Source organism: Hemicordylus capensis, chromosome 2 (assembly GCF_027244095.1).
Source record: "Hemicordylus capensis ecotype Gifberg chromosome 2, rHemCap1.1.pri, whole genome shotgun sequence".
Taxonomy (NCBI): domain Eukaryota; kingdom Metazoa; phylum Chordata; class Lepidosauria; order Squamata; family Cordylidae; genus Hemicordylus; species Hemicordylus capensis.
In genome coordinates, this window is record NC_069658.1 from 394374982 (window position 1) to 394400579 (window position 25598).

Genomic DNA, 25598 nt, shown 5'->3' on the forward strand with positions numbered 1-25598 from the left:
ACAGACTTAAATTACAGGAGGATAGATTTTGCTTCAACATGAACAGGAGAAACTTCTCCACTGCAGGGGCAGTTCAACACTGGAACCAATCTCCAAAGGAGGTGGTAGGCTCTCCATTGCTGGAGGTTTCCAAGCGGAGAAGCGGGCAGCCATTTGTTGGGGATGCCCTAGCTCAGGATTTCCTGCCGCATCCAGCATGGGGTTGGAATAGATGGCCTGGAAGACTTCCCTCCAGATTCCAATTCTTGTATTACTTAACAAGAATTACTCTTTTTTTGAAGAGTTGTATTACTCTCTTTTTTGAAGAGTTCCATAATGCTGGACGGTACTGATACTTTACTATATGTCCCTTGCTGTCTAGCATGTATGTTATCTCTGCTATAAACTTACTAGGTGGCTTTAAGAAAGCCACTCCCTCTTAACCTCAGCTGCCCAGCTGCAGTATGGGGATAATAAATAGTTAGTTTCTTCATAGAGGAGTTGTTATATATATATATAGAGAGAGAGAGAAAGAGAGAGATGGTGCGCTTTACACACTCAAAAGTATTACACAAATACTATTTATGAAATTCCATTTTAAGTAGTGAAGAAATACAGCATATGTTCTGGCTACGATGGGCCTATAAATAATGAACCGCTGCTATGCCAGCTTCGCCTTCTATTTACTCTCCGTTTTAACTTTTCTCCTTGGCTGTAGTATTGCTAAAGGGAACGCCTATAGTCCACTGTGGACTACATTTCCCAGAAGGCCAAGCGGCTGTCATTGCATGCGCGGGCAGCGTGAGTTCGTCTTTCAAACCCGCCGCTGGGTCTAAGGTGGAACGAGCTTGGGTCGTTTTGTGGCCTGCTCTTGGCAGTTGTCCTTTTCTGCCGCTTGGAGAAGTAGCCTACGTTGCAGCGGGGGTGAGCAGATACCGTCCCGGGAGGGGCTCTAGTGTGTCGCGATGCAATGGGGCGGGTTCTGGCACGCCGGGTTTAATTTCAAAACGTTAGAAAGCAGATTAATTTCAGGGACACTCAAACCCTGCCCGCTCCGCCTCGCCCAATCCCGGATGTTTAGCGTCTGGTGGTTGTACTTTCCCCGTGGTGTTGGCAATGCACACTGAGCATGCTCAGCTGCATTTCCGCCTCTCTCTCTTTTTTTGCTCATCCTCCGAATGGGGTGCAGGTGTGTTTATTTGCATCAGGAGAACAGTAGGATAATGTCTTTATTAGGGCCACCTAAAAGCACATGCTAATAAGCAAGCTTTTGAGTTCCCCAGATCTGTTCTTCAAACTGAATGTTGAGAAAACAGAAAAGGGGGTGGGACATGACAGAAGAACCCCAAATTCTGTCGTGTCTAAGCCTTAAGGTGAGGTCTTTAGGGCTGCAACTTTCAACTCTCCCCCCCCCTTTTTTTTTTTTGCAGGTGGAGGGGCTTAACATCCAGCCTGAATAAGAGTTTTGGGGAGCTTGAAACCTTTCTCACTACTCTGTGACATTTTAGTTGGCCCTAAGAAAGATATTCCCCTACTACTTCCTTTTATTATTATTATTTTCTAATTGAAAACTGCAATTTTTACCTGATTCACATTGGTTATTTTTTCTTTACACTGGCATGATTCCTTTAACTGCCTTTGAGTCACTTCATTTTTTTCAATATCTGTTTGTTTTTCTTTGTTTTACAAGTCTCACAGGATAGAGTCACTTCATTTTAACCGCCTTGGAATCATTCTTCTAACAATCTTGCATCTCTTTGTTTTGTCGTATTATTGTGAGATTTGATGTGTGGCCTATGGCTATATGCAAAATCAATTAAAAAGAAAACCTGTGAGAAAATACACACTATCCATCAGTTGTGTATAATCACACACCTTCATTTCAGTTCTTTGTGGTTTTTTATAAAACAAAATAACTTTCTCTGGGGAAAATATGGGCTTTCTTCAAATAGCCTATTAACTGATATTTTGATACCTATGTGGAATGTGGGTGTGTAAAGTATTGTGTGCACCTGCTGGAACATGTTTTGTTAGGTAACTAGTGACGTAACAATGGCATTTACCATTGCCTCCCACAGTTTAAGGTGGCAGGAGTTCACCATCTGCACAAGCATCAAGTGCTATTCTGTGAGAAGGCTGTGAAAATGTGCTCTATCATGATTAGAGTTCCCATTTCACCTATAAACATATCCTGAGATGTTGACAAAAACATTCCTGTTGTGTGAAAAGGCCCTGGGCCTAGAACAGACTTCTGGAGAGGCATGTTCTGTGTTTCAGTCCAAAACACGGGCAGTAACCTTTCTTTTGGTAAAGGAACCAACCCAAAGTCTTAACCTTTTCTTTTGGCCGGGCTGCTGGACCCATCTTAAACTTCTGTTTGCTGAGTTGACTTGTCCCAGCTTCTCCCTTTCTAACCATTCTTTTAACACCACAAAAGTCTGGTTCAGATGAACATGGCCCTCTGAACCATGGGGCCACAGAGAGAATGTGCCTGCCCCAACATCACTAAAGGACCCTTTTAAAACAAGGTTTTGCAGCACGTGTAGAGGGTGATTCCAGTGAATACCCCTCACAGATTATTGAGGGACCTCCTGAGAACGTGTAGACAGCCGTCTTCATCTGAATTGGCCCAGTCTGTAATGCATCTTGGTTCAAATCACTGACTTCTCCTCTTCAAGGTTTATTTCTACCATGTTCAAGACAAGTTCAAAGCTAGCCCTCTCTTTTGGTTTTGGCTCTCCTTAAGTTGGAGTCTAACTTAAAGAGGGACACATAAAATTTAACTGGGGCCTGTACATAAGCCTGGTTAATTTAGTCCCTAGATTTGAAGGGGTCTTGCATTTATTTATTTGTTTGTTTGTTTGTTATGTTTATACTCTGTTTTTCTTCTGAGGAGCCTAGAGCAGCGAACATGGTTATGTTTGTCCTCACTACAACCCTGTGAAGTAGGTTAGGCTGAGAGGTAGGCTACTGGCCTAGAGTCACTCTGTGAGTTTAATGCCTGAATGGGGATTTGAACTCCAGTCTCTCCTGTCCTAATCCACCACTCCAACCACTACACTGGCTCTGTACTAGACAAACTAATCCAACCTCTTGCTTGCTGTAAGAAATCATGATCTCAACCAATAGATGTTTGGTTCTCTGTTTGAAGGCCTCTATCTGAAGACCTGCAGCAAGACTCACACCCAGCCCAGGTAATTGGTTCCACTATCAAACTGCTTACCACCAAGAAGTTTCTTAAAATGTTCAGCTGAAATCTACCCTCCTGTAAGAATCCTGTATCTACCCTCCTATATTAGAATCTAGGCGTGCCCTTTGGGAAAGCAGAGGACAAGTCTTTGCTCCCTTCTGTGTGACAGTCCTTCAGGTATTTGAAGATTGCTACTGTACCCAGCCTTTCCGCATAGGACTTGTTTTCCAGACTCTTGATCTTGTTACCCTCCTCTGAACCTGTTCCAGTTTGTCTACCCTTTTTAAAATGCAGTGGCCAGAATTGGTTACAGTACTCTCTCTGAGATCTATCTAGTGTGGAACTTATTCTTATTCTTGTGATTTGAAAACAGTGGTTCTGTTAATGCAGACTAAAATCACATTATCCTTTTTTGCAGCTACAGTGCTTCATATGGCTAACTCGTGTTCAACCCTTAGAGTTTATGTGTAGAATATTGTTTTCCAGAGCAAAAACGTTCTGGAAAATGTTTGCAGAAATCTTCCCTCCATCAGTTGGGGTCTGAATGAGCAGTTTAGATTGTACGTACCCTCTGCAGTTTTTCCAATGGCCAAAAGTAGCTGAACTCAAATATCTGAATAAGGAAAAATAAATCACATTGTGGTTCAAATATTATATTCAAACAAATTCAAAGTTTTACTTGGATTTTTAAAAAAAAATCTTTGTACATATTTAAGATATTACAACTCAGCAGCACACATTTCCTTTCTAAGGATAGTCAACTGAAAAAAGTTAACTGCAACTTTGAAACTGATTTGACTAGTATTGTATCCAGAAATGGAAAATTGTCTGCCTCTTGTCACTGTCTTATGAATAAACGAGGGATGTGCACAGAACCTGTGGGGGCTGGTTCGAAGGTGCGGGGGGGCCTTTCAGGGTGTGAGAGGGTGCACTTATCCCCCCACCAGCCACGTTTCCTCTGCCAGTGCTCTCTTAAAAACCAATCTGGCGGGGTGTCAGCATACTTCCCTGCCGCCCCGTTCCCTCCTTATTCTGGAAGTGACTGGAAGTACCCCGCGTGCGTGTGCACATTGGCATGCATGTGCACCCAGCATGCGCGTAAGCAAGTGCTACATGCACGCGCCTGACGTGCACAGGCACACGGGGTACTTCTGGTCACTTCCGGACCGAGGAGGGAACGGGGCGGCAGGGATGGGAGGTTAGTGCACCTTCCCCTGCCCTTAAAAGTGTTCCCCCCGCCTTCGAACCGGCCGAATCACCAGCTGTTCAAACCTATTTGGAGGCTCGTAAAAGGGCCTCTGAAGAGGTTCGTGCACATCCCTAGAGTAAACCCTACCATCTGGCCTGAAGAAGGCTACTCAGTTGGAACTCTCTCTTCTTCTTTTTTTTGCCCCCAACATCACAGGAGTGGATGGATATCAAGGTTTCCTGTGGACCCTGGAGGGATGGTTGGCTATGACCCAGATTCCGAGTGCATATCCCTTTCAGCAGCGGAAGTAGCAGCAGCAGGATCTGCATCTGGGCTGATCACTCGGGTAATGATAAGCCCCTTTGATGTCCTAAAGATCCGTTTTCAGGTACTGCTTCCTACAATTCATGAGACAATTTTCTAATATATAGTGGGCTAACAAAAGAAAAGTGGGAAGAATATAAGTTGGCCCTCACTTTCCATATTACTAATTGAAAACTGTGCATTATATGCATGCGTAGTTTAGCTCTGTGAGTGTGGTTTTTCTTTGTCTTAAATAGCAGCCATGGGTGGGCCCAACAAGGACCATATGCAGCAGACATTTAACCCTTTGCTCTCCTACCACACAGTATTGATGAAAAATTCAACCCTAAAGTTGCTATTAGCCCTGAGATGGAAGCTTTCATTGGATCCATTGGAACTATCTTTTTGGATACATTTTAAATTTTAAACACACACACACACACACACACACACAAACACTGCTTTTTTGGGGGGGGGGAGCTAAGAGCAAAACTTGCTGATTAGAATAGCCTTTTGGTGTCTGTCTTGCTTTCTGCATTAACTCTCAGTTGTTTTTCTGTGCTGTTTCCATAATTAGCTTAGCATAGTGTGAATAGCAGTGTCCTAGTCCAGGATTTCTTAACCTTCCCCCAGATTTTGTTGGACTCCCAGAATCCCCAGACATGGGGGGGATTTGTGGCTGGGGATTCTGGGAGTTGTAGTCCAACAACATCTGGGGGCCCAAGGTTAATAAACCCTGCCGTAGTCTATTGTCTTTGCTCTACAGTCCAGTCCTGTCCATGTTTACTGGGATTTAGGTCCCAATGACTTAAAAGGGATTTATTCCCAAGTAAATGTGTATAGGAGTGCAGCCTTTGGTCTGTGAGTCAGTTATATCCGGGTCCTCTTTAATTGTGGGTCTTGCTCAAGCATTTTACAGTACAAATGTTAAGATTAAAAACTAACTTCTGTCTTGTTTCAGCTTCAGATAGAGCAAATTTCTCCTAGAAATTCACAGGCTAAGTATCATGGTATCTGGCAGGCCATTTGCAGGATTTATCAGGAAGAACAGTTAACAGCTTTCTGGAAGGGCCACGTCCCAGCTCAGCTCCTCTCAGTCACCTATGGGGGTGTGCAGGTAGGAATTGGGAAATTCTCAGGGTTAGCTCTTTACATGAGCATGTTTTAGCTTCTCCAGTGTCTTACACAGCAACCATGTTTTGTTCTAGATGCCTTTCAGCAGAAACTGATTTCATTCTTCTGTAATTAATTTGCTATGGTTAAGAGTTATTTATGGTTAAGAGTTATTTTGCCCTGTTAACTGGGCAAAGAGACACATTTTTAACGTGGTGATTATCTTTATTTAGCAGGGGGAGAGAAACTGGCCCTATCTAGCCCTAGCACAGTACCTCCAGTGACTGTTGCTGGTGTCTATCTTATATTTCTTTCTAGATTGTGAGCCCTTTGGGGACAGGGATCCTTCTTTCTTTCTTTCTTTCTTTCTTTCTTTCTTTCTTTCTTTCTTTCTTTCTTATTTCTCTATGTAAACCTCTTTGGAAACTTTTTTGTTGAAAAGTGGTATATAAATATTTGTTTATAAAATTTATTTTATACATTTATAAGATTTATTTATAAATTGTATTTATAAAATACATTAATACAAATAAAATAAAGATGATGCAGTATGCTTTGAAATGAGGTATTAGATTTAGCAAAGACTGAGTTTTGTTGTCATCTGGGACTGCTTATGTACTTCTGGCAAAGTCCATAAAATCCTACTGTTTATAAGGAATCTGAATGAACTGATCCTTAAAACATATCCTACTCCCTTCATGTCCTGTGGTTGTGTGGCAATTTGGTCCTGAGCCCCCGCTCTGGCCATGATGTTGCTGTGATCTTTCCACCACTCTCCCTTGTGGAATGGTTGGCCCACAGTAACATCTTGTTAGTATGCAGATGGACCTGTTATTGGACACTTGAGTTCCTCCTTAATATATAAGGAAAGGGCAATCAAAGCTTTATTCGATACCCTGGTGGTAGAAGAAGGAAAATGTGGAAGGATTCCTGAAGAGAGAATTTGTATTGGCCAAACAGAGCAATCTTAAGCCTCTTTACTAATGTGCAGTCGTATACACACTTTCCTTGGAAGAAGCTTTGTTGAACGTAGTGGAGCTTACTTCTGAGTAAATATACATAGGATTGGGCTTCACAGCATCTTCAGTCCAGATGTCCCATCTTAATTCATGAATCATGGCTTCATCCTCAGTTTTTTGTTTTCCAGCTCAATTCTTAAAAGTGTCCTTGTATAATGTAGAGGGTGGGTGGAATTTCAGCTGATCGGTTTCATTCTCCACTCTGTTCAGCTCAGGATTTCAACTGATTGGGAGGCTGAGAGTAGCAGCTATGACTTTTCAACTAGACCAAATTGTGCCAATTTTCTCTCTCTTCCCTATGCAAGTTTCTAAGTTTTGAGTTCCTGACAAAGCTGGCACACCATGACACATCTTATGACGCCCGTGATTTTGCTGTGCAGTTTGTCTGTGGAGGCATCTCTGCTTGTATTGCCACTGTGGCAGTTCAGCCCCTTGACACACTGCGTACCCGCTTGGCTGCCCAAGGCGAGCCAAAGGTAAGGAATGGGTGAGAGAGCTTTTCCATCTGTCTTTTCTGCTGTGTGACTTCCTGGTTCCATTCAGATTAGAAATTCTTCTTTCAGATTAGATTATGTCCTCGCAGTGATTTTGGAAGAGATCCTTTATTTATTGCACTTAATACTTGTTTAGTGCAGCATTTAAGTGCTGTCCAGGACACAGAAATGACACAGTCCCTGTTGGAGGACTTGCTGACTATATTACATGGCAAGATGGGGAATGCAGTCAGTTTAACAGTGAGGAGGGGCACTGGGAGTTTCAAATGGCAAAGAAGGGGGGGAAATGTGGATGGGGAAAGACTTTCCTCAAGATCTGGTTCTTGAGGAGGGACTTGAAACAGGCCTGTAAAGCAACAGCTGATCTGAAGCAGTGAGAAGGGGTATTTGGATCTGAGGAAGAGTCTGTTAATGGAGCAGTCCTGTTAATGCTGTATTATCCTTCTAGCTATGGATACATCTTTTTTCCGTGGTGCTTTGCTTTCAGTTCTTGTATGGTTCCAAGGAGAAACTTGCTTTTTGATGCTCTTCATTTGGTACCTCCCCCCGCCCCATTAGATCACACACAGGGCTTGTTGGCTAGATTTGAAGGAGGTGGTTTGTGTATGCAGTTAATATATTGTAAAATTTGATAAATGGTCTAGACAATGAAACTACAGAACTACAAATACATTTTAAATACATGTACTTGCTTTTAAATACATGTACTTTTAAATACATGTACTTGCTCATAACTCTGAAAAGTTGTCATCCTGACCAATGCGTCCAGGAATCTATTGCAACTTCAGATAACTAGAGTTGTTTACTACTCTTTGTGTCATTATGAGCCAGCAAATCCTTCCACTTCTCTCTTGAATAGTAGCTTACAGTGACTTATGTAGGTAACATGCATTTGGAAACAGAAGTGTACTGTAAAGCAATCTCACAAAAGGTTCCAAATCCCCTCTCTGGCAGCATCTCCAAGATAGGTCTGAGAGAAATTCCTGCCTGCAACCTTGGAGAAGCTGCTGCCAGTCAGTGTAGACAATATTGAGCTAGATGGATCTATGGTCAGACTCAGTATATGGCAGCTTCCTATGTTTCTGTGTTCTCTTAAATATTCATAGGGAATTGAGCACTAAAAAGTGAAGCTAGCAGAGAGAAAGGATAGATAGCATCAAACCATAAAGGAAAGGATGCTTGAGGAGCCAAAAGACTGTCTTTTTGGAGGTAGATCTCCTAAAACACAAAAATCCATTCTCTGTGTCCTAAGATCCTCCCTTCTACATCAAGGAAATGAAGGTTTTGCATTCAGAGCAGTTAGGCAAATAAATACAGCTTATGCAAATGAGCTTGGTTAATGAGCTAATTTGCTTGGTTAATTGTATGTCCTCATAAAATTTGGGGTGGGGTTTGGTTTTGGCAAAGAATTGGTATACTGACTTGTGGGTAGGCAAATGTGACTGAAAATCTTGAGGAAGGCTTAGGCAGCCATACGGGATCCATTCAGAATTTCAAGACACTTAAGCTTGTTATGAGCATCGCTGGAAATGATTTACACACTGGTGCATGGAGCGCAACATTTGCATCACAAGCCTGGGAGACATGCTCACCCTTGAATTGTTTTAGGTTTACAGGAACCTCCGCCACGCTGTGGTGAGCATGTACCAGAATGAAGGGCTGCTGACTTTCTATAAGGGACTCAACCCTACCATCATTGCTATTGTCCCTTATGCTGGCCTCCAGTTTTCCTTCTATGGCCTCCTGAAGAGACTGTATGACTGGATTCTTCCCAGTGAAGGAAAGACAGCAGGTTAGTCCTCTGGGTGAACAGGATGGGGAGCAAGAGTAGACGAATCCCCTGTGCTACTGTGGAAAAAACGTCTTAGCACAGTCTGTCGTGAAGAAGTACATAGGCCTCCTTAGACAGTTGCTCCAAGGAGCCATGTAATTAGAGCTGTAAAGTTGTAATCTTCCTTCAAAGAGTTGTAACCTTCTTTCAGTTACGCCAGATACGGCGGCTGGCCCCCTATCTGTCCCCTCCGGACTTGGCCACTGTGAGCCATGCGACGGTCACTTCCAGGTTAGATTATTGCAACTTGCTTTATGTAGGGCTGCCACTGCGCTTAACTCGGAGATTGCAACTGGTGAAGAATGCAGCGGCCAGGGTCCTTACTAAGGCGCCTTGGCAAGCACATGTAACACCTTTGCTCGTTCAGTTGCACTGGTTGCCTGTTGAGTCCCGGGTTAAGTTTAAGGTATTAACCTTAACATTTAAAGCCATACACTGTATGGGCCCTCCATACCTCCAAGACCGCCTGGTTCGATATGTCCCTTGCCGGGTCCTAAGATCAGCCACAAGTAATGCCTTGGTGATCCCGGGCCCTAGGGATATTAAACTGCAATCAATGAGAGCCAGAGCCTTCTCAGTGATGGCCCCGACTCTATGGAACGGTGTCCCAGATAATATCAGAGCTCTCCATGATCTGTTGATCTTTCGTAAGGCATGTAAGACTGAAATGTTCTGCCAGGTGTTCAGTCGCTGAGATAGCTGGTCGTAGAGTCATCTTGTAATCCTTGGTTATTATGTCATGTGGAATGAGTATTGTATGGAGTTGTGGTTTATGAGGCTATGTAAGATGTATGCTTATGAAATTGTGTGGTTGTGTATGTTTGCTTGTAAGCCGCCCTGAGTCCTATGGGAGTAGGGCGACATATAAATCTATCTAACTAATTAAATAACTAAATAAATAAATCACTATATGTAAAAATGTTTTAAGAGTAAGAAAATCCATAGTTTATTACTCTCCTATGCCACGCAGTCTTCTGCTCTTTCCCCCCTCCAAGTGTTGTGATGGATTTTCTGATTATCAGTTATTCTCTTTGTGAAATAATTACATTTATTGTTCTGAGATGCATTTGTCTTCTTTTCAGTCAGTGTTAAAAACCTTGTATGTGGCAGCTGTGCTGGAGTCATCAGCAAAACCCTCACTTACCCTTTTGACCTGTTCAAGAAGCGACTGCAGGTCAGTGGCTTTGAACATGCCCGGAAAGCATTTGGGCAGGTAAGAGATGGTTCAGACTATAGGAGACCTTTCTTTCCCCATCTTCCTTCTTGCATACCTAACACAGACCCAAAATGATCTAAGCCAAGTCTCACATAATGAATTAAAAAAACTCTGAAATACCTTAGCAATAAAAGGATTATCTGTAACTGCATCTTTTGAGCCACATATTGTAAGTGGTATACAATGTTTCTTGCCATTTATTTGGAACATGAGATAGAAGACTGGGAGGGGTTAGTTACAGACCTTGCTGCAATCCTGGTCCTGTACTGTCTGACTAGAGAACTGTACAAGTAACTGCAGATTTGTTACTTTAAAATATTCAGTTTTTCTCTCCCTACCTCTCTCCCTGACTGACAGTCTCTTTAACCCCTCTCTGCATGTGTAGGTCAGTGGTATCTCCAGCCCCAATTCCATCTGTGTGAGGTGAAGCAGAATGGAGATCCTTGCATAGTTTGGCTCTTTTCCCTCAATACTTCCTTCAGAGGAATAATAGTGCACTAGGGACCATCTTGCCATATTTTGTGTTTGTTTGTTTATTAATTATTTAACATATTTGTATACTGCCCAAAACTCACGTCTCTGGGCGGTTTACAACAAAAAATAACAGAAAAGTTAAAACATTAGTTAAAACAAATAAATGACAGCAACAAAAATTAAAACACTGGTTAAAAAATAAATGACAGCAAAAAGTTAAAACATTTCAACAATTTAAAATTTTAGAACAATATTTTAAAACAATGTTAGAACTATTAAAACAGAATTTGATTAAAAGCCTGGGTGAACAGATGTGTCTTTAAAGATTTTTGTTTTTTTGTCAGAGATGGAGAAGCTCTTATTTCATCAGGGAGCTCATTCCAAAGCTTTGGGGCAGCAGTGGAGAAGGCCCGTTTCTGAAGAAGAAGTTCTCTTAAATACCCAGGGCCCAAGCCATTTAGGGCTTTATATGTTACAAGTAAATTTTAGCCCGTTGAATAACGGGCGCTAGGAGGGGAAGGGGCCCAAATTCGCTCTCCTGCCCTCCCAGCTGCCCGACTTCCCCTTCCCCGCACCCCCCCAAAGGACTAAGGGCCTCCATGGCTGCCGCCACAGCCAAAAACCACCCTTCCGCCCTCCCAGCTGCCCGAGCCGTCCTCACCCGTCAGCCCGCAGCAGCCGGGCGAAGTGAAAGCATGTTTTCCAAAGGTGAAGAGAGGAGCTCGCGGACAGAGCGCCTCTCTGTGCTAAGCCTCTTCCTGAACTGGTGCTTGGGCGGCGAAGGACGGTTATCGGCTGTGGCGGCGGCCGCAGAGGCCCTTAATCCTTGGGGGGGTGCGGGGAAGGGGAGGTCGGGCAGCTGGGAGGGCGGGAGGGCGGTTATCGGCTGTGGCAAGTGCCCCAAGGTCTCCCAGGTGCCTGTCCGTGTTGGCGCCCCCAGGCCTCGGCGGCGGCTCCGCCACCACCTCAGCCGGGCTTCACTGGCTTCTTCGGGGTGGCCGCTTCTGGCCGCCGAACATGGCCACCTGTTCCCTGCCTTCGTTTCTGCCGCGGCCTGTTCCGCGCATGCCCAGAACCGCCAAGGGAGGCATGAACACACGCTTGGTGTCCGTCCACGGACGGACACCAAGCGTTTTATTAGAGAGGATAACCAAAACCTTATATTTTGCCCAGAAACTTATCGGCAGCCAGTGTAGCTCTTTCAATACGGAAGTAATATGGTCTCTCCAAGATGACCCAGAAACCAACCTGGCTGCTGCATTCTGAACCAGCTGTAGTTTCAGGACTACATACAAAGACAGCCCCACATAGAGCGCATTACAGTAATCCAGTCTGGAGGTTACCAGCATATGTACCACTGTTCTGAGTTCGTTTATCTCAAGAAACAGATGCAGCTGGCGTGTCAGCTGAAGCTGATAGAAGGCACTTCTGGCAACTTTCTCAAGCCAGGACACCAGGGAGAGGCTTGGATCCAGAAGCACCCCTAGACTGCATACCTGTTCCTTCTAGGGAAGTGTGACCCCATCCAGAACAGGCAGACCAAACTCATCTCCCGAGTTTTGACCCTGCACAATGAGTACCTCCATCTTATCTGGATTCAGCCTCAGTTTGTTATCCCTGATCCAGCCCATCACCGCCTCCAGGCAGGCATTTAGGGAGTTTATGCCTTCTTCTGATGTTGTTGACATCGAGAAGTAGATTTGGGTGTCATCGGCATACTGATAGCACCCTGCACCAAATCTCCTGATGATATCGCCCAGCAGTATCATGTAGATGTTAAACAACATTGGAGACAAGACAGAGCCCTGAGGGACACCATACAAAAGTTCAGATTTTGAAGAACAGCAGTCTCCAAGGGACACCATCCCAAAAGGGACACCTGCCCAAAAGGTAGGAGGGGAACCACTGCAAAGCAGTGCCCCCCACTCCCAACCCCCTCAGCTGCTCCAGAAGGATACTATGGTTGATAGTATCAAAGGCCACCGAGAGGTCCAAAAGGACCAACAGAGTCACACTTCCTCTGTCAATTCCCAATTGGAGATCATCCTTCAGGCTGACCAAGGCAGTCTCCACCCCATAGCCTGCCCGAAAGCCAGTCTGAGATGGGTCTAGATAATCAGTTTTCCTCCAAGACTCTCTGGAGCTGGGAGACCACCACCCTCTCAGTCACATTGCACAGCCACGGAAGGTTGGAGACAGGCCTGTAGTTACTCAACTCTGAGGGATCCAAGGCAGGCTTCTTCAGAAGTGGTCTAATGATTGCCTCCTTAGGACAAGGAGGCATCCTGCCCTCCCTCAGAGAAGCATTTATGATCTCTACCAGGCCTCCTACAACAACCTCCCTGCCGGATATTCTAAACCATGTCAGCCAAGGGTCAAGAGAACAGGTGGTAGGCTACACTGCTCCAAGCAGCTCATCCACGTCCTCAGAAGTCATAAACTGGAACTGATCCAACCTAACCACACAAGAGGAGTCACTGGACACCTCCACATCAGACATTGAAGTAATTGTGGAGAATGAGTCTAAGTCAACCTAAATATGAGAGATTTCCCCCCACAAAGAATTCATTAAACACGTCACAGCGGGTAATTGATGGTTCCAGATTCTGATTCAAAGGAGGAGGGGCACATACTAGCCCTCTCACAACCCTGAATAACTCCGCCGGACATGAACTTGCGGATGCAATACGGGCAGAAAAGAATCGCTTCTTTGCGGAGTGTATTGCCTGAGCATAGATCTCAAATGTACTTTATGTTGCAATCTGTCAGATCTGAATGTAGTCTTTCTCTACTTGCGCTCCAGTCATCTACCTTGCCGCTTCAGCCCCTGTAGTTCTTCTGTATACCAAAGGGCCAATTTTGAAGCGGGTTAGAGAAGGAGCAATTGTGTCTAGTGCCCCGGTGAGTTTTCTGTTCCAGTTCTCTACCAGAGCATCAACAGGATTGCCGGCAGAGCCAACACTAAATCCTTCCAGGGCTTCTTGGAATCCTATTGGATCCAATAACCTTCTCAGGTGGACCATCCTAATAGGTCCTTCAGCCCTGTGAAGGTGGGAAGTGCTTGTGAGTTCAACCTTAACCAGATGGTGATCCGTCCATCACAATGGGGAAGTCACAGGAGCTACCACCCACGGAACACTACCTTATCAGAGTGAAAGACCAAATCAAGCATGTGACCAGCAATGTGCATTGATCCCGAGACCACTTGGGATAGGCCCATAGTTGTCATGGGCCTATCCAGTTGTTATGAACTCCTGAACTGCCCCGGACAAATTGGTCCCGAAATGAACATTGAAGTCCTCCAGCACTACAAGCCAGGGGGACTCCAACACCAAGCCCGAGACCAAGTCTGTCAGCTGAGTCAGGGACTCTGTTGAGCAGCGGGGTGATCAGTACACCAACAGAAGTCCCAATCTATCCCTAGTCCCCAAACTTAAGAACACACATTCAATATGGTCTGACACTTCAGTAAGGATCCTGGTAAGGGGGAGGTTATTCTTATAGACCACAGCCACTCCACCTCCCCACCCATGGTCCTTCACCTGCTCCTCAATAGAGTACCCTGGAGGGAGAAGCTGGGACCAGACCGGACCACCAGTCTCCCTCAACCAAGTCTCCATAATACATACCCTGAAATTGTGCTGCCCTGAGATTGTGGAATGCGCTCCCTACTAAAATACGCTCCTCCCCATCTCTGGCAATTTTTAGAAAACAAACACCCATGCTTTTTCAGCTTTTTAAAATTTGTAGGTTTTGTGTTTGATTTTAAATTGTTCAGTTTTAAGTTTGTATATATGTTTTATGTTACTGTTAACTGCCCAGAGACGACAGTTTGGGTGGCATATAAATTTGATAGATAAATAAATAAATAATACCAGGTCAGTGCCTTCATCCAGAATCAGATCACAGATGGTTTCTGATTTGTTCTGGACTGACCTGGCATTACAAAGGAGCAAGATGAGCTCCCAAGGGTGGTTGGCACTGCTCCCCAAGGTCAAAGAGCTGGCAGGACAGCTGGAAGGGGAAACAGCTATTAGATTACTGATTTCCCTTCCCCTGTAATGACCCACTGACCTGCCAATGTTACTTTTTCTGTTCCCCACCACCACCGGAATTGCCGCCTCATAATCAGAATTGCCACCCGCTGTCTTCCCATCTCCAGATAAGACCAGACACATTATAATGCAATCTCACCCAGGACTAATTAAGCAGAAGCCACACTATTGAATCCCCACCCACATGTGAATTCTTGGGCCAGGAAACCTCGCCCTCGCCCTCACTGTCCCTCAAAATGGCTCCTCCAAAGGGATGACCACTTATATGCACTAAAGATCTGTTTCAGAGCCTAATTCAAAGTGTTGGTTTGAACCTTTAAAGCCCTAAATGACTTGAGGCCAAGTTATCTGAAAGAGCACCTTATCCCATATGTGCCTGCCTCTACAGAGGCCCTGTTCCAAGTGTCTCTGCCAAATGAGGTGAGGTCGGTGTCTACTAGGGAGAAGGCCTTGGTGGTGGCACCCTGTTTATGAAATAGCTTCCCCAGAGAGGCTTGCCTAGCATCATCGCTGTGTTTCTAGATACCAGGTAAAGACTTTTTTGTTCACCCAGGTTTTAAAAAAATGTTTCTATTTAGTTTTCAGTTGTGTATTCTTGTTTTTGTGGTTTGTTTGTTTGTTTTACTTTGTGAACCGCTGAGAGAACAATAGTTATGGGACATAAGAACAGCCCTGCTGGATCAGGCCCAAGGAGGCCCGTCTAGTCCAGCATCCTGTTTCACACAGTGGCCCACCAGATGCTGCTGGAAGCCACAGGCAGGAGTTGAGGGCATGCCCTCTCTTCTGCTGTTACTCTCCTGCAACTGGTACTCAGAGGCATCCTGCCTTTGAGGCTGGAGGTGGCCCACAGCCCTCCAACTAGTAGCCGTTGATAGACCTCTCCTCCATGAAGTTATCCAAACCCTTCTTAAAGCCATCCAGGTCGCTGGCTGTCACCACATCTTGTGGCAGAGAATTCCACAAGTTGATTCTGCATTGTGTGGAAAAGTACTTCCATTTGTTGGTCCTAGAATTCCCGGCAATCAATTTTATGGGATGACCCCTGGTTCTAGTAGTGTTATGTGAGAGGGAGAAGAATTTCTCTCTATCCACTTTTTCTACACCATGCGTGATTTTATAGACCTCTATCATGTCTCCCCGCAGTCATCTTTTTTCTAAACTAAAAAGCCGCAGGTTTTGTAGCCTTGCCTTGTAAGAAAGGTGCTCTAGGCCCCTGATCATCTTGGTTGCCCTCTTCTGCACCTTTTCCAGTTCTACAATGTCCTTTTTTAGATATGGTGACCAGAATTGTACGCAGTACTCCAAGTGTGGTCGTACCATAGTTTTGTATAAGGGCATTATAATATTAGCCGTTGTATTGTCAATCCCCTTCCTAATGATCCCTAGCATGAAATTGGCCTTTTTCACAGCTGCCGCACATTGAGTCGACACTTTCAACGAGCTGTCCACCACAACCCCAAGATCCCTCTCCTGGTCAGTCACCGAGAGCTCAGATCCCATCAGCTTATACTTGAGGTTGGGTTTTTTTGTCCCAATGTACATCACTTTACACTTGCCAGCATTGAAGAGCATTTGCCACTTTATCGCCCACTCCCCCAGTTTGGAGAGATCCTTTTGGAGCTCCTCACAATCCGTTTTGGATTTCACTACCCGAAAGAGTTTGGTATCATCTGCAAATTTGGCCACCTCACTGCTTACTCCTGCTTCTAGATCAATTATGAATAAATTAAAAAGCACCAGTCCCAGTACAGATCCCTGGGGGACCCCACTTCTTACTTCCCACCATTGTGAAAACTCTCCATTTATACCTACCCTCTGTTTCCTGTCTTTCAACCAGTTAGCAATCCACACATGTACTTGTCCCCTTATCCCATGACTGCTAAGTTTCCTCAGGAGTCTTTGATGAGGAACTTTGTCAAAAGCTTTTTGGAAGTCCAGATATACTATGTCAACTGGATCACCTTGATCCACACACTTGTTTACACTCTCAAAGAACTCCAAAAGATTGGTGAGGCAAGATTTATCTTTCCGGAAGCCATGCTGGTTCACTCCCAGCAGGGCCTGTTCTTCTATGTGCTTTACAATTTTATCCTTGAGGATGCTTTCCATCAATTTGCCTGGAACGGACGTTAAGCTAACCGGCCTGTAATTTCCTGGATCGCCCCTGGATCCCTTTTTGAAAACTGGTGTTACATTGGCTACTCTCCAGTCCTCTGGTACAGAGCCCAGTTTCAGGGGTAAGCTATATATTTTAGCAAGGAGGTCAGCAATTTCACATTTGAGTTCTTTGAGGACTCTTGGATGGATGCCATCCAGCCCTGGTGATTTGTTAGTTTTCAGTTTTTCCAGACAGTTTAGAACATCATCTCTTGTCACTTCTATCTGACACAGTTCTTTATTCTCCATCCCTAAAAAGCCTGGTTCAGGAACAGGTATATGCTCAGTATCCTCTGCCATGAAGACGGACACAAAGAACTCATTTAGCTTCTCTGCAACCTCCATATCCTCCTGAATAATCCCTTTCACTCCCTCATTGTCGAATGGTTCAACCGCCTCCCTGGCAGGTTTCCTGCTTCTGATGTATTTAAAGAAGTTTTCGTTATTCCCCTTGATACTTTTGGCTAAATGTTCCTCAAACTCTCTTTTTGCCTCCCTTATTGTCACCTTGCATTTTTTTTGCCAGAGTTTGTGTTCCTTTCTGTTCTCTTCATTTGGACAGGCCTTCCAATTTCGGAAGGAAGTCTTCTTCCCTTTTATGGCTTCCTTGATGATACCCGTTAGCCATGCTGGCATCCTCCTGGACTTAGTGGTACCTTTCCTCCTTTTGGGTATACAATCTAAGTGGGCTTCTAGTATTGTGGTTTTGAGTAAACTCCATGCACTCTGGAGCAAAGTGACTCTCCTGATTTTCTCTTTCAGCTTTCTTTTCACCATACGCCTCCTTTTGGAGAAGTTTCCTCTTCTGAAATTCAAAATGTCTGTGTTAGACTTCCTTGGTGATTCTCTCCCCGCGTGTATGCTGAATTTGATCGCAGCACTATGGTCACTGTTCCCTAAAGGGTCGATGACACTGACATTGTGCACCAGGTCCTGGGTGCCACTCAGGATTAAGTCCAAGGTCGCCCTCACTCTGGTTGGTTCCAAGACCAACTGTTCTAGACCACAGTCATTTAGCTTATCTAGAAATCTGACCTCTTTGTCATGACCCGACTGAATTTCCCCAGTCTATGTGTGGGTAATTGAAGTCACCCATGATTACAGCCCTGCCTCTCCTTGACGCCTCCCTGATTTCCTGCTGCAACTCCTAGTCACTGTCAGCGTTTTGATCCAGAGGGCGATAGCACGTCCCCAGTAGCACGTTCCCTTTCAGGCCTTGTATTGTCACCCACAGGGTTTCTGTGGAGGACTCCAGTCCACCCAGGTTTTCTAGCTTGTTAGATTCTATGCCTTCTCTAACATACAGTGCTACTCTACCGCTAAGGCGCCCCTCCCTGTCCTTTCTATAGAGTTTATATCCAGGGAGAACAGTGTCCCACTGGTTCTCACAGTTCCACCATGTTTCTGTTATGCCCACTATATCTATTTCTGCGTTAGCAACCCAGCACTCCAGCTCACCCATCTTGGCTCAGAGGCTTCTGGCATTGGCATATAAGCACCTATACACTGAATCTCTCCCCTGATGTGTGCTGTCTTTCTTTTGACTCTTTGACCAGCGGGCACAGGGTCCCGTCTGCTCTTTATGCGGTTCTGCTCTGTCCCTTTCTTTTTTATCTGAATCCTTTGCACCCTCACACTTTAAAGGATGGCTTTTGCCGAACAGGATACTGTCCAGCTCCCATCGGATGTTCCCCAAGCGTCATTTTAAAAGCTGCTCTGCAGCCTTTTTGATTTTAAGTGCCGGCAGTCTGGTTCCATCTTGGTTCAAGTGCAGCCCGTCCCTTTTGTACAGGCCTTGCTTGCCCCAAAATATATCCCAGTGCCTAACAAATCTAAACCCCTCCTCCCGGCACCAACGTCTCATCCACGCATTGAAACCCCTCAGCTCTGCATGTCTCACTGTACCTACGTGTGGAACAGGTAGCATTTCTGAGAATGCTACCTTGGGGGTCCTGGACTTCAATACACTACCTATCAGCCTAAATTTGGCTTCCAGGACCTCCCAACTACATTTCCCCACATCGTTGGTGCCGACGTGCACCACGGCAGCTGTCTCCTCCCCAGCACTGCCTAAGAGCCTATCTAGATACCTTTGCACCAGGCAGGCAAGTCACTGTGCGGTCAACACACGGGTCACAAACCCATCTCTCTATACCTCTAATGATCGAATCACCCACATCTATATACATTGAGTTGTTGCGTTGTATTCCATTTTTGGAAGTGCCCAAAACTCTGGGGTGGTGGTGGTACAAAGAATAAGGAGGCTGGGGAATCTGGCCCACTGTAATCTGAGCCCTGGTTTTGACTACATTCCTCAGGACAGAGTTCTAGATGACAGTTTTGAGAGTCTCAATTCCTCATCCAGATCTTGAATGAATTCTTCCAGCTTCTTGTATTTGTTTATTCTTCTTGTGCTTTGCAGAGAAACATACAATGGTGGCTCAAAGGCTTGCATTGCTTGAAACAATACTAAGATGCCACTGGCCATGCCCCCTGCCATCAACATCAGCAACGGGCGGCTGGGGAGAACCGTGTTTCCCTTGGCATGCTGCATACATTCTGGGCACGCCAGGGTTTTAAACTACAAGTTAGCGGTGGAGGCAGGAGGCAACGACCGAGCTTCTAGCACACAGTGTTGGCTTCCTCTTCTTCCTGCCGTTTCGCTAACAGGGTTGCTTTTTCTCCCGCTTTCTCCCCCACCCCCGGTCCCCATGCCTTTCACCAACAGGCTTGTGCACTTTGCTTTGCTCCTGAAATGGAACAGACGAAGTGCATAAACCTGTTGGTTAAAGATTGGGGGTGGGGAGAGCGAATGAAAAATCAACCCAGCTACTGAAGTGGCAGCAGCACGCAGAAACTGCCACTTTGTGCTGGAAGCTCCATCCTCGCCTCCCTTGCTGCTGCCGCCTCCACTGCTGGCTTGTAGTTTAAATCCCCGGCATGTCCAGAAGGTTAGGCAGCCAAGAGATGGGCGAAGGGTGCATGAGAGAGAATAGCGGGGCTGACCTGACCTGGTGATGATGGTGTTGGCATCAGAAAGCGGGATTGGGATACAAGTTGTGGGGAGAGGATAGAGGGGAGCAGCCTGGAGCCTGGGAGCAAAAGTGGCAGGCAAATGTGATGATATCCGTGGGGGATGGGGGCAGGGCAGGGTTCTCGCACATACTGCCCCGACACAGATGCCACTTGATGCCTCAGGGGTGAGCTAGCCCTACAACGTGCAGAAGACTTCTCTTAGGAACAGAATGTGTGCTGTTACTCACCCCTCTCTCCTTCTTCAGGTGCAGACATACAGTGGTTTAGTGGACTGTGCCCGGCAGATTGCACAGACTGAGGGAACCAGCGGGTTCTTCAAGGGCCTCTCCCCAAGCCTACTGAAGGCTGCATTTGCAACAGGCTTCACCTTTTTCTGGTATGAGCTGTTCTGCAGTCTCTTCCGTGCCCTGAAGGACTCCGACTCAAAGAAGCAGAAAGGCTGATGCAAGCGAGAGCTGCTGTCCACCGTGAACATGGTGGAAACATAATTCTTCATGACTTGCCGTTGTATTTTGGGGGTGGGAGGAAAGTGGGGTAGAGGAGATGGTCTCTTTGCCAAAGCCCAGCTTGCACGCTGCTAAGGCACTCGGCCCAAACAGAAGGAGCTGGTCCTCAGGAGTTTCTGCCAAGAGCATTGTGGCCTGTTCTTTCTGCCTGCGGCTGTGGCACCGAGTGCCTCCTGTCATGTCTCTCAAGCAACAGCCATGTTAAGCCTGGGAGGAGTTTGACAGGTATCACCACTGAGGCTCTCTAACCTAGCTACGTCCATTCAAAATAGTGGGGAGTGTTTGGTTTGCTTTCCCTCCATCTGCAAAGCTTTTCCATCCTCTCAGGACTGGTACTGTTCTGATTGCTCTGAATCAGCTCCAGGTGACATGCTGGCATCCCCTTCAACACTCCAGGGACACAGTCTTCCTCCGATTGCTCTGCAGTTGACATAGTTGCTAGCCGGGCTCCCCCAGCATTGCCCCTTTCTAGTGCTTATGGTAAGCTAGAGCGGCATGACTCCTGCTGCACCCCGGCACTCACACTACTTCTGTGGAGGGAGCACTTGCCTGCTAGTGGGCTACGCTGGTGGCTCAGCACGGGCAGTGTCACTGCTGCAGCCTGAACATTGGTTGCCATGTCATTTCCAATCCCTGCCCTTGCCTCTTGGTGTATAAGAGCATCATTTCAACCTCTGAAAAAGTTGTTTACCTAACATGCTCGAAATGAAAGCAAGCCCTCATAGCTGCCTTGGGGTACATCTGTCTGGCAGTTCTGAAGAAGAGCAGACTTACTCCCACTAGTCATCTTCCCTTGGAGCTAGTAGGTTCCTTGGTGATCCCACTTTCCTCCCCACACAGACACATGTGGACTGCTTGTCCAAACTGCAGCCAATATAGTCATACACTAGACCCACAAAACAAATCACCCATATTTTTAGAGTGCCAATTTCTGCACTCTAGCTGTAACTCACAACTATTGAATCTAAACTATGGGAAATTGCCTTCTGGATGCATCACAGCCTTTTAGTTTTGAACTGTCTTAAATAATGAAGAAAATGCCTATTAATTCTAATATACAGCATTTTAAAAAAAAATCTTCTTGGAGGTTCACCCTCATCCCCACCCCCACATTTTAAAAAATGCAACATTTTAATTGCTGCTCTAAAATCATCAGCTCAGAATCGTGTCAGTCATTTAGACTATGTCCAGGGTACTGGTGTGCTAAGGATTGCTGCTGTGTTCTTGAAGGAGAGAATCCAAGTACCAACTCACTGGTGTGTTGGCAATTTTTAATGAAAATGGCACTGCATAGTAGTATTTAAGTAGGTTTGCTTGGAGGCTCCATCCTAATAAACTGGATGCACTGATGCTAATTCATTTTGTCTGCTATAAGAGGTATAGGCAGTTGCAGTAGTCCTAGTTCTCTCTTCATTCTATGGCCAGAAGCTTTTTTCTAGTTAGGAGCAGACTGCAACAAGAGTGTATGGAGAGTAACATTTTTGCAAGACACTATAGCCTAAGTGGAGCATGTACTGCAGAAGCATGTCCCAGTAGTTTGGTGAGGGGGAGAATGAAGTCCCTCCATCCTCCCAAGTCGAGGAGCTGTCTGGGCTGGGATCTGAAGCAAACTACCCAGCACATATCCTAAGCAAGCTGGTCCGCCTTCCAGCCTATGATCTCCCTTCATACTGGGTCATCACTGCCAACCTGAGAAGGAAAGCAGGTGGGGACATGTTAAGTCCCACAGCACAAGACCTGGTATAAGCAAGGTATTTGGTCTGAAGACAAGAGCACTTAATTTCTGCCATTGTATGAAAGGCATTCTTGCATAATCTTCAAAGCAAGCAGGGCTGATCTTATTTCTGAGGCAGGCAGATCACGCTGGATCAGTAGAGCTCAAGTTCTATGAGGAGCATAGAAATAGAAATGGGAAAGACTTTCTGATCACCTTGTACTTCTTTGATCTGCAGGACAGGGTTCTTTCTTTCATGCACTTTTATTTAATTGCCATATGCAATAAGTCATGTGAGATTCATATTCCAGCTACTTTGTATGGCTGGAAAAGATGGACTGTCTAACCTTTGAATTATGAACACCGAAAACAAAGGTTCTGAAATGTTTACATTGGACAGGCTGTTTTTTGCAGTCCTTCCTTCCTTTTGCCTTCAAAGATCTGGACTGACAAATTAATACAAACTCTTTCACAGCATTTTGTAGGGGTGGAATGACATATAACAGGGCAAGTGCAAGTTCCCAAACTTGTACTATTAATGTGGAGGTGGGGGTGCACAGAGGAGAATTGGAAGGTGGGAGATGCTTAATCCTTTCCCTGCAACCTCTCCCCCTTGATTTGTTTTGCTTGTTTTCCCCCCAGACAAGCTTTGGAATGAGGCTGGCACAGTGGGGGAAATAGCCTGGTGGGAGAGGTTGCAGGGGGAGAATTGGTAGAGGGAAGATTAAAATGCAACCTACCACTCACACACTGATTCTTCCCTGTAAATCTCCCACCTCACCCATCCATGCACATTACCACAGTCATATTGGCAAGGTAATATGTAGTTTGCTCTCAGAACAGATTTGGGGGTCAGTGAAGAAACCAGCCCAAAGTGTGGTCACTTTCACATTCAGCAGGTGACATTTCTTGTAATGCTGAAAGAGGAACTTGTACATCTTTCCCATGGTCTGATGCGCAAACTATCTTTGCATCAAAGACATGTAAATCTGACCACAGGGAGAAGGAGGAGACTTCTTTAATAGTCTCCAAAGCCACTCTCATGTCTGGTTCTGATGTGTCAACAGCAACCTAAAGAAACTCGGAAGAGACCATTGGTTCACTTGCTGATATGTATCTCTAGACTAGAGTTTATGAATAAATTGGTTTATCCCCTGACACAGGCCTGTGCCCTACAGCTCAACCTCCAAACTGCTGGGTTGTGTAGGTTTAATTGAATCTCGTGCCTTATGCCACCTCCATATCAAGATGCACTTTACTAAGTAGAGCCTTAGATCCCAGAGGTTTACCAGGTCTCCTAACGCTAATAGCTAATAGCCCACCCAAAAAAACACATTGGAAGCTAGAGTATTTAGGACCTCCATTGTTAAGAACTCTACTCCAATATCTCTAATGCATGTACTGTATTATGTTCATTTCCAATTGCTTATCTGATTTGCACATTTAGGATTTTGCATTTCAGGATGCATGCAGAGAGAACTTGTGTGGTTGTGAAAAAGGGAAAATGTTTCAGGATTTATTACTGAACTAATATTTATTTTTCAAATTACGTCAAAACTTAATCCCTTGCAGCATTTCTAGTCATATAAAAATATCTTTCTTAAGCACAGGACCCTTTAAGAATTTGGACCAGCCTCAGTTTTTCATTCTGTATGGAACATCTGCTTTTCTTGGAAGAAATATAATAAACATACTTAGCACATATCAGTCAAGTCCCTGGTTTTGTGTGTGAGTGTGTTTGTGTGTGAGAGAGAGAGAAATTACCACCTTTTTTTGAGAGCTCCAGTGAAGAAACACCTTACAAACACCCCCACCCCCATCACAAACCGATCCTGGAAAAGATCGGTACACACTTTTTCTTAAGGGAAAGTTGGTCTTGCACACAGTGTAAGATGCTTTATCATCGGCACCATACTTTTTAAAAAATCTTGTATGTTTTGAATTTGAGATTCCATTACCAAGTATAAAATGCCTTGTATGAAGCCCCCTTTGGTGACTGAAAATGTAGGTTATGAGTTATAAAAGGTTCCACTGTGTGAAACAGGATGCTGGACTAGATGGGCCTTGGGCCTGATCCAGCAGGGCCGCTCTTATGTTCTAAAGGTTGCCAACTGACAAGAAAAAGCAGGACTGGTATGTTCTTTACTTTGATTTGTACCTTGATGTGAAAAGTTTCACTCACTGGCTAACATCTGCACATCAAGCAGCGGTTAAAAGTTCAGCAGCAGGGGATGGTTGAAAAGTTCGCAGTCCTCAGGTTAGATTAAAAAAAGAGCACTAGCTAGGTGGTATTCAGGTGTAATGGAAATAGAACGTAATCCCCAAATCCTCTGACAATATTTTTATCAGCTCTGAAATTCACAGACTGACACTGAAGGGAGTGCCATTGCTGCATGCACCAAAGAAGCTCAGCTATGTTCACTTTGTCTTCCAACGGTAGTGTCTAATTAGATCAGTCTAAGCTGGATCACTCCAGGAGGCATGAAAGGACTATTAAAACAACAGATGGCTGACCTAATTGATGCATCCAAGGCAGACAGTAGTGCTGTGTTAATCCGCCCCCCACCCCACTTAAAAAACAAGACTATTACAGAAAACAGTGCTGTTTTCATGTCATGTGTTTGCTTTTGGGGAGGGTGCCAATATATGTTTCTTGAAGTAGCTTCCAACTCATTGTGACAGCAAACTGCCTGCCAAAGGTAGGTAGGGTGATTAGAGCATGGTATGGATTTGAGTTAGTTTATGAAGGATACTGCCTTATTGGGCCATGACAGTGTGTACCACAGAGAAGCAAGGCACTGGCTGCTGAGGTCAACTACTGCTGTTTCACAAAGGTAAGTGTCAAAGCACCCTATTTCAAATATCTACCTTGAAGCAGTTTCATGCAGAGGCAGGGCACTGACCCTCTAGCCAGGTCCTGGCTGCTCTGATTAGGGATGGCTCTGAGGTGGCAGTCTTTTCTGGAACTTTCTGGGTGAAGATACTGGAGACCTCCAGCATGCTGGACTGTGATCGCTGCCACTGTATTCCTCCAGCCCCAGTCTCCTTGTCAATATAATCTCTTGCAGAATCTCCATCTCCAAAGGAGACATCTATTTGGTCAGTCTATCTCATCTATCTCATCTATCTATCATATTTGTATACCCCCTAAAGGTACTACTCTGGGCAGTTAGCATGAAAACTATCTTGCCCATGGAAATATGTATTGCTCCTTAGTCGCCAGTGGGGCCATGTTCATGGTCCCAGGAGTTCTTACAATGTCAGGAAAAACCACCTGCCCGTAGAGGTGTCCTAGCCCACAGGGACTATCCATAAAGTAGCA

The 25598-nt window shown here is 45.2% G+C and overlaps 1 protein-coding gene across 6 annotated transcripts; it reads left to right on the forward strand.

Moving 5' to 3' along the window:
* The first annotated feature begins 707 nt into the window (after positions 1-707).
* On the forward strand, positions 708-23980 carry SLC25A19 (solute carrier family 25 member 19). Of its 6 annotated transcripts, XM_053299518.1 has the most exons (9): positions 708-903; positions 1410-2286; positions 3131-3173; positions 4575-4746; positions 5623-5778; positions 7099-7269; positions 8896-9079; positions 10201-10331; positions 20302-23980. In XM_053299518.1, exons 2-9 carry the CDS (start codon positions 2241-2243, stop codon positions 20497-20499), a joined length of 1101 nt encoding a protein of 366 aa, XP_053155493.1. In that variant the 5' UTR covers positions 708-903; positions 1410-2240; the 3' UTR covers positions 20500-23980. The 6 variants fall into 6 exon arrangements, with proteins under 6 accessions (XP_053155493.1, XP_053155494.1, XP_053155495.1 ...); XM_053299519.1 differs by lacking the exon at positions 1410-2286 and having other exon boundaries at positions 709-903; XM_053299517.1 differs by lacking the exons at positions 708-903; positions 1410-2286 and adding an exon at positions 1123-1168.
* The last annotated feature ends 1618 nt before the right edge of the window (positions 23981-25598 follow it).